We start from the raw sequence: 9,300 nt of genomic DNA, 5'->3' as shown, positions 1-9,300 counted from the left end.
CTCTCTCTCTCACCTCTGTGACCCCTTTAAACCGGCTTCACATGAATAAGGGGAGAGCATAAATGGTTAAAGGTATATACGCTGGAAAGAAGAGCTCAGCGGACTCTCCTCCCAACCCCCCCACCCCCCCTGGGGACGGGCTTAATAAGACATCAGTCATGCCCACGTCGGACCCCCGTCTCCTCCGCTCTCCTCCGCCGTCGAGATGATGGCGGACGCTCCCGGGGGCTCACCTTCGGCGAGCGCACGCCGACCAAATCGCTAATTCACCCGCTTGTGCGCCGGCCCCGGATGCGAGCGGGCGGACGACTAAATAGTAAATAAAAGGAAGGCTGCGTGACCCGGGTCGCGCGCCGGAGCGGCCGGAGACCGCGGGAGCACGGGCCAATCAGAGCCGGGCTTACCGGGCGAGGTTTCTTATGAAGCCGAAACCTCAGGGCGCCGTCGTATCCTCGCCGGCCCCCGAGGCTCATATCCAAAGCTCTGCAGGTGTGTGTGGGGGGGGGGGTGGGGGTGGGAGTTAGGGGCGCAATGCCGGGCGGGCCCCCACGGACGCAAAGTTACGGCGGGAAGTTTTACGCAACCTACTGCGCCTGGGTCCGGGGGGCTTGGGGATGGGGATGGGGAGGAGGGGGGGAGGGGGGCGGGGGCACCACAACACAAATACACCTCCACACGAGAAACACAAAATACCAAGGCTTGTCCTTCTCGCTTGCTCGCTCTGAAGAACCTCACCTCACACAAACACACAAGCGCCCTCCAAAATACACGCACACACACACACACACACATACACGCGCACACACACACACACACACACAAACACACACATACACACGCATACACCGACCCCAACAGACTCCCCTCACGCTCTCTGTGTGCGCTCTCGGGTTTATTTACAATCCTCTGGCAGCGGTACAAGGGCCCCGGGCTATAACACACGGCAGCTAATGCTCAAACTGCCAGGTAATCTCATGTCAGACATCCCCCTTTGATAGAAACTGATCAATAGACTCTTGTAAAGGAGTCATTTTCTCTGATGTTTCTGCCAACCCCCTTCTCTCCTCTCTCCTCTCTCTATCTCTCTATCTCACCCAATCCCTCTCTCTCTCTCTCTCTCTACCCTTCCTCCCCTCCCCCACTCCCCTCACTCTCTATCCCACTCTCTCTCTCTCTCTCTCTTCGTCTTTTTCATTAGCCATACATTTATAATTCATATTTCGGTCGGGGCTGGTGAAGTGGGGAGGGGGGGGGGGGGGGGGGGCGGGTGGGGTAGATGGTTGGACTCGCTCTGAGACAAAGGTGTGGTGCCTGTGTGTGTGTGTGTGTGTGAGATGGGGAGGGGGGGGGGTGGGAGTTCTCTTTGTGTGATAAAGAACAATGGGCGCTCGCGGCGGCGTGGACGCGAGCGGGAGCGGACACGCCGTCGAGCCGCTGTTTGTTGCCGGTTCCGGTGAACAACAGTTTTGGGGATCGATAGAGTGTGAAATGGGATTATAGCTAGTAATAGAGGTGAATTGGAGGAGAGAGGCCATGAGCGTGCCTACCCCTCAGTCCGGTGTGTGTGTGTCTGTGTGTGTGTGTGTGTGTGTGTGTGTGTGTATGTGCCTCTCTGAGAGAGAGAGAGAGAGAGAGAGAGAGAGAGAGAGAGAGAGAGGGAGAATGAAAATGAGAGTGAGAGAGATTGATCATTTGTTTCTGTTGGCTTCATTAGCAGCTCAACGCACACAGATACGTAAAGACGTCTGCACAGGTGCACAAAGATGCACACTCCATGGAGTGATGATTTCTGATCATTTTGGATCAATAGGTTAACGGATCGACACACTCATACTGCCTAACACACACCTCGAATGACTTTCTTAATGTGGACATAAAGAAAAGACGTGAAGCGACAATGTTTTCGAACCTATTCACATCTGTCATCCGTCCAGAGATATGCAAATAGGCGCTTCAATTGTTGTCCAAAGAAGACATTTAACAAGTGACGGAGGGATTCCTATAACTGTGGTCAGCTGAATTTATCTGTATGATCATTCCGTCTATCATACATATTTCCTCCGGGGGGAGGTTCTGCTAAGCATAAGTAGTGCCTTCCTTGCACTCCCATCCACCTTTGTCATGATTACAAAATGCAGATATGCTCGGAAAAGTATGATAGTCAAAATCGAAGTTACATAGCGAAATGTGAAACCATGTAATTTGAAATAGGTGTACTTTTATTCAAATTTCCTCTGATTGCTTTCTCTTTATTCAAAGGAACCCTTGTTTCTTCTTTCTCATCTTCAGATGTCGACGATTTTATACTTTTGTTCGGTTCGTTGGTAGATGAGAAAATAAATAAAGAGGGTAGGCTGCCTTTTACAGAATAATCACAAGAGTCTGGTTGACATAATCCTGGTTGTCAGGACATAATAAGACTTGTTTTATATCTGTCATTGGAATGAATAATCTAATAAAGGTAATTGATGATAATCAATTTCATACCACAGTGATGCAACATTGTGCATTTACCTTGCCTGAACTGTGTATCTTTTGTTTTCTATCAGAATTGGAAGGTGGGTTGTTTGTGTGTTTTCATTATGTTTTCCATATAATAGATATCTATGCTCAATACCGCATTTCTAAAATAAAGATACAACATGAATACTTTTGTTATCTACCTTTACTTGGTGTGCATAATGGTGTGCTCGCCATCATGGTGGTGTGTCCACAAGTATCCATATTGCACTGCTGCTGCTAGTGTTTCCTAGCCCAGTCCCTTGTCCACTGCTGGGACCCTGTGTGCTCCCTAAAGAGGCATTGTGTCTTCAGCTGCACACATCTGGCCCCTCACCTGGTCATTACCTCCGTTTGAACCCTTTTTCTGCACTGCAGTTTTGTGTGTGTGTGTGTGTGTGTGTGTGTGTGTGTGTGTGTGTGTGTGTGTGTGTGTGTGTTGTGCTATGTATGCGAGTGTGTATATGTATATGTGTGTGTGTGTCTTTGTGTATATGTATGGGTATGTATGGGTGGGTGTGTGTGTTTGTCTGTGTGTGTGTGTGTTTGTTGGTCTGTGTTTGTGTGTGTATTTATGTGTTTGTCTGCGCGTGTGTGTGTGTGTGTGTGTGTCTGTGTGTCTGTGTGTGTGTGTGTGCTCACAGGTGCTAGGTTTTAGTGGTGGGTCAGCATTCTGCCCGACCTGTGTGGGATCCAGTATTTCGCCGGCGATCCTTCAAGCGAAATCTGCTTGTTGTTTTTGCTGTGAATGTTTACCACCGCATGTGTTTTTGTCTGTGTCTTGGGTACCTAGTCACTGCAATCATTACACATCCAGCATTCCGTTGTATTTCAAATGGCAGAAGAAGATAAAAGAAAAAAGAAAAGGAAAATAAAATGATCTTATCCCATCACAGTGTTATTTCTTTCTTTTTTACGCAACAACGCTCGCTCTTTGTGCTTATAAACCGGCCTCTTTTGTTCCTCGCGACAATTCCTCGGGCTGACTCCTGACCTTGTCCATTCAAACCCCGGTTGTATCCAGGTAAACAATGTTCCCTTTTGTCGTAATAACCCATCCATTATAATATTTCGTCTTGCGCTACAATGGCAACCCTGGACGGCTCGGGCTGTATTTGCAGGAGGTAAGAGTGGAATAATGGCAGGATTTGTGTGAAGCGTCGGGGGAGTGTATTCCGCAGCTTTGTGTGTGTGTGTGAGTGTGTGTGTGTGTGTCCGTGTGCGCGGGGTGCCTCTGTGTGTGTGTGTGTCTGTGTGTGGGTGCATTCGCGTGTGTGTTTTAATCACAGACAAAGGCCAGGCTACACCGCGCTGTCTCTATCTTGTTAATGAGCAATGTTCAGCGAGCAAGTCAGCCACTGTCTGCCTTGGCGAGACCTCAGATTCATCTCTCTGCGGACAATAGGTGATTGTGTGTGTGTGTGTGTGTGTGTGTGTGTGTGTGTGTGTGTGTGTGTGTGCGAGAGTGTGCGGCTGTACCTTGGAGAGTGTGTGTGCGCTAATTAAGGCAGCGGGAGCAGAAGAAAAGGTTGCGCACGGGTGTCGGTGAGGGCCACCCTCAGAGTGACCGCGGATGTGTACGTTAATTCTTAATGAGACATTTCTGGTACCCAGAGAGACCTGGCCATCGTCTGCCGCAGACGCACACACACAGACACACACACAGACACACACACGCACTATAAAGAACACTAACACATACACATTACACACACACATATATTCCTGCCTGGAAACACGCATACCCAGATACACACACACACACACACACACACACACATACACATGCACATATACAGTATATGCCTGCCTGGAAACGTACATACACACACACACACACACACACAAACATTCGCCTGGACAGGTATATGCCTGCTTGAAAACACGCACAAACACACACACACAAGTCTATGATACATGCACACACACTCACACAAACACAAACTCAAGTGAATTCCTGCCTGCAAAACACAGACACACACGCACACACTATTATAAGTCTATGATACACACACACAGACGCGTGCACGCTACATCATTACTACAGAGCTCAGATGCCACACCATTAAATCAAAGCTCTTTTTGCGCGCATGTCTGGGCGCACGCCGCTGTGTAGACATACAGCGAACCCAGTGAGTGCATCGCCGTTACCGCCGTACTCTGGCTGGCCAATTGGAGCTAACCGTTTGATCAAACCAGCAACGGGCGCGTGATCGCGGGGACAAAAGGCAGGGCTTACTGTACGTTCACGGCTAGCATGGTCGCTAACGGAGAGGACACCGCGGCTAAAAGTTCACAGAGGATTCTTTTTAATAGCTCACAGATGAGAAGAACTCGTGTGTGTGTGTGTGTGTGTGTGTGTGTGTGTGTGTGTGTGTGCGCGGGGGGGGGGGGGGGGGGGGCAAAAACAATAAAAAACACACATATCACAAGGGACAAGTGGTCCTCTATTTGAAGAGCATCCAGAACGTATCTCGTGGTCACTTTGTCACTTGAGAGGCCCGCTGTGGGGACACTCTTTGTCTTAGCGCCGTCCCGGTGGTTTTGAACCCCCGAACCCAAAGACAGGGCGTCAGGGACTGAGGCAGAACTCTTGAAGACATTTCCACGTGTTGCTGCTTTAAGCTAGGTCATTGCTTTTTTTTCGAAGTTCCAGCTTGTTTATTTATTCATATGTATTTTTTGGTTTATTTTTTTTACCAACTGTATATTTCAGTGCTGAGCCAGCCAGTACGGTGAAGCTATTTGCGAGCCCGCTCCCGCAGTCGTATGCATATGTAGCGGATGGCGCTTGGTAATGAGTAGCGGTGAATGGTACATAACGAGTGAGTAATGGAGCACTTCAACTCCTTTACGACCCACACTCGAACATCATCAGAGGGCAGAAGAAATAACTACTCACGCACACACTGTTTGTATGTCAATATATACAGTAGTATGCAGTGCCGGCCATCTGTAGAGATAGAGTTTGGTTGGATAAAATAATAAAAGCTTTATTCATCGGAAGTGCGAGTGACGCATAGATTGATTGAACTAACTATTGATCTCTTTGATGTATTGATCTATATTGATTTGTTTGTTGGCACACCTGATTGATTGATTGATTTATCAATCGACCAATTGATTGACTTGAGAAACTTGGGAAACTATCGACTTGTTTTATTCACTGATTTGAAGGATGAGTTTGGTGACACAACTTATTGATCGATTGATTGTTCGATTGACTAATTGATTGAATTTAGAAACAATCGACTTGTTAAATTTGCAGATTTTAATGACTTGTTGTGTGATCGATCAAAGGGGTCGATCGACCAACGGATTGATCAATCTATCGATGGATCGATGGATCATGGGTGGCAGGCAGCTGTCTCGCACCTGTCTGTCGGTGCTTGCCTCGCAGCTCCTCCAGCTCCTTGGTCAGCTGCCTGGCGCGGGCCCTCAGTCCCTGGCTCTCCTGGGCCGCGCCCTCCCCCCTCTGCAGGGCCTCCTGGAGCCTCTGGACCTCCGCCCGGCCCGCCTCGGCCTCCAGGCCCAGCCGCTCTGCCTCCTGCCGGGCCGCCCTCAGCGGCTCCGCCGACACCCGCTGGAGCTCCTCCAACATCTGGTGCTCCGCAGGTCCACAATAAAAAGGGATGCATGTCAGAAATGCCTCGGTGTGTGTGTGTGTGTGTGTGTGTGTGTGTGTGTGTGTGTGTGTGTGTGTGTGTGTGTGTGTGTGTGTGTGTGTGTGTGTGTGTGTGTGTGTGTGTGTGTGTGTGTGTGTGTGTGTGTGTGCGTAAATGACTGAATCCACCTGCAGAGTGCTTATACGACTAAATAAAACAGTGTGTGGTGTGTGTGTGTGTGTGTGTGTGTGCGCTTGTCTGCGTGTTTGTGTGTGTGTATGTGTATGCGTGTGGGGGGGGGGGGGGGGGGGGAATCATAATCCCACGTATAGTGTTGAGAAGCTGGTGTTAATTACGCCTTTATACGCCGAGTGCCGGGGTCTAAGTACGCACGTATATTATTATGTACACAACGCCCTCCCCCCTTTGAATGTAGATGTAGATTCGGTGTCCTGACATGACACACACGCTCATTACGAACCGTGCCACATGGGAGATGATGTGGCAGACCAGACCAGACGGCAGGCGGAGAGAGGGGAGGAGAAGGGGGCTGGTGTGTGTGTGTGTGTGTGCACGTGTGTGTGTGTGCGTGCGTGCGTGCGTGCGTGTGGCACCGTAGGTGTGCGCGCAATGTGTGTGTGTGATCCTCAGCGTTGTGACACTTGTATGTAGTACTTGTATGTGCCAGAGGGCACAGGAAGTAATGTGGAAAGAATGTACCCCCCCCAACCCCACAATCGCTGCACTCACACACTGCCCCCCCCCCCCCCCCCTACACACACACACACACACACACACACACACACACACACACACACACACACACACACACACACACACACACACACACACACACACACACACACACACACACACACACACACACACAGACGCTTTATCTCACACACGCCCATGAGTGATGTGTCTGTGACTGCGCGCTGTGTTGGCACACTGCCAGGCCGCCATCACCACTTTGACTAATTTGAATATTTAGTGTTCCATTGAGCTCTTAATTGGAGTCAATTGCACCCGCCTTGGCAAGCCGCTTGCCGCCTTCATTAAAGGTGAGGCAATTTGTTTCTGCCAGGCAATCATGCCACACATCACACACGAACACACACACACACGAACACACACGCACACGCGAACCACACACACACACGTACACACGCGTCGTACCCAGGGGTCTGTGTGTGTGCTGTGGCAAGGTGACAAACGGCTGGTGTCTTCATTCGTCTAAAACCTGCTCCACTAGAATGCCCCCCCACTACAGCCCACAGTAGATTATAGTGTGCAGGTTCAATTTGCGCTGGTCGTTTGGTCATTCAGGTCATATTATGGGCGTTGTAACTTGTGACTGACTCACTCAAAATGCTGATCAGGTGATCATAGTATGCATAGTATAGTAAAGTATAGTATAGAATAGCATGGTAAAGTAAAGAGTTGTACTATAAGATTACTACAAAAACAATGCTAAGAGATAACAACAGAAATATCATAGTATAATAAATGTCTTGGAATTTTTACTAGTCGTTACTAATAGTGTTAGAATGTGGACTTTTGATATAAATCGTAAGGTTGAAAAACATTTTCTAAATCCATGCATAAAGTTCTTCTTTGCATTCATTAGGAAAGACAGGAACGGTATAATTTCGGCCTCACCTGCTCCTGGTGAGCCCTGTTTCTCTGGCTGTCAGTGAGCTCCAGCTTCAAGCGTGTCACTTCCTTTCAAGCTTGGTCACTTCCTGTTCCTGCTGCCTGTAAGTGGTCAGGTGGTTGTGGTGGGCCTCGACCAGACCTCGCTCCACCTCGGCTTTCTCTTTCGACCTGGGGAGAAAAGATTGGAGTTTGTAGCTTGTCTTTGTTTTAAGATAATCCTTCTCCCACAAATTACATTAATCTATCAATATCTTAAAACCACTGTCTGTGGAAAGCCATTGTCTGCACTATGTGCGTAGTGGTTGTGGACTGTGATGTGCTCGCTGCTTTAACGTTCCCATTAAAATGACAAACGATTTGATATGAGAATAAAAAAAATATTTTACAATTTGTTTTAGCAACGCGATCCGACTTGTGAATAAACACACAATGGCATTTGGACGTTCCATTGGTTGGAGTATTAAAATGTACGGTCCCGCACGTCAACAAATCGGACGCTATGTCATGTTTTTGTCATCTGATTTTGTAATCTGACTGAATTAGTATACCAGAGGGGGGGGGGGGGGGGGGGGAAGAGAGAGAGAGAGAGAGAGAGAGAGAGAGAGAGGAGAGAGAGAGAGAGAGAGAGAGAGAGAGAGAGAGAGAGAGAGAGAGAGAGAGAGAGAGAGAGAGAGAGAGAGAGAGAGAGAGAGAGAGAGAGAGAGAGAGAGAGAGATGTTTGGTGGATGGAATCATAAATCACCAGGAAACAATATCCATATAAGGCCATTGGGAATGAACACAGAACCGGCAAAGTTGAGGATTAAAAAAGTGCGGACAGGGAAAAAGAGAGATACAGTGCTCCAGAGAGAGTAAAGAGAGAGAGAGTGGCGCTAGAGAAAGAGAGCGCGCGGGGGGAGAAGTGGAAAGGAATTTATAGCCAAGGAGTTGTGTAAAACTCTTGATATTACTGTGTCTCCAGCTTAGTCCTTATCTGAAGGATAGCTCTCTCAGCCTCCGCCAGATGTTGCACTTGGTCCGAGCAGCGCTGAAACATAGAGGCACATGGCTCAAATACAAACACACGCACACACCCACGCAGGACACACACTTACACAACAAAACTAGTCAGACAGGAAAATTGTACTAGAATATATTTATTGGAAAAGGAAAATACAGACACACGTTTTTGGAAACTGTTTAGCTAGTTCCGCCCAACAACTGAATGTACTTTGGTGAGTAAAGTATGGCACCCGTCTACAACATACATGTATGTGCATGAATGATACGGGTGATGTGTCAGGGTCGGAATTCATTCACTGGGAATTTGCAGTAGTTCCTCGCTTGAGTCCCGGCTGCAAAAAGCTTGCAGAAAAACGGGAACACTGCTTTGAATCTAAATGAATCCTGCGATTGCTGTGGCTTTACCTTCTGCAGCTGCTGGTTGTCAGACAGAAGGCTGAGGTGCTCCCGGTCTGGGTGAGAATGAGTCTGCCTGGCAGGATTAGCTCTCGCTCACACATCGACGTCTACGGAAGAAGAAAAAATATATATCAAA

The 9,300-nt window shown here is 48.4% G+C and overlaps 1 protein-coding gene across 1 annotated transcript in view; it reads right to left on the bottom strand.

The window, feature by feature from the left end:
* Positions 1-5,753: 5,753 nt before the first annotated feature.
* LOC132452942 (uncharacterized abhydrolase domain-containing protein DDB_G0269086-like) overlaps positions 5,754-9,300 on the bottom strand; it is an 80,086-nt gene continuing 76,539 nt past the window's right edge. Inside the window, exons 16-19 of the mRNA XM_060045776.1 lie at positions 9,171-9,271; positions 8,714-8,790; positions 7,767-7,931; positions 5,754-6,100 (exon numbers count right to left, since the gene is read on the bottom strand). Of these exons, the coding sequence (XP_059901759.1) occupies positions 8,733-8,790; positions 9,171-9,271 (159 nt within the window). The 3' untranslated portion in view covers positions 5,754-6,100; positions 7,767-7,931; positions 8,714-8,732. The remainder of the gene's footprint in view (positions 6,101-7,766; positions 7,932-8,713; positions 8,791-9,170; positions 9,272-9,300) is intronic.

Source organism: Gadus macrocephalus, chromosome 23 (genome assembly GCF_031168955.1).
Source record: "Gadus macrocephalus chromosome 23, ASM3116895v1".
In the NCBI taxonomy this organism is placed as follows: domain Eukaryota; kingdom Metazoa; phylum Chordata; class Actinopteri; order Gadiformes; family Gadidae; genus Gadus; species Gadus macrocephalus.
Note: the sequence above shows the minus strand (reverse complement) of the source record. Positions and strands in the feature narration are given on the sequence as shown.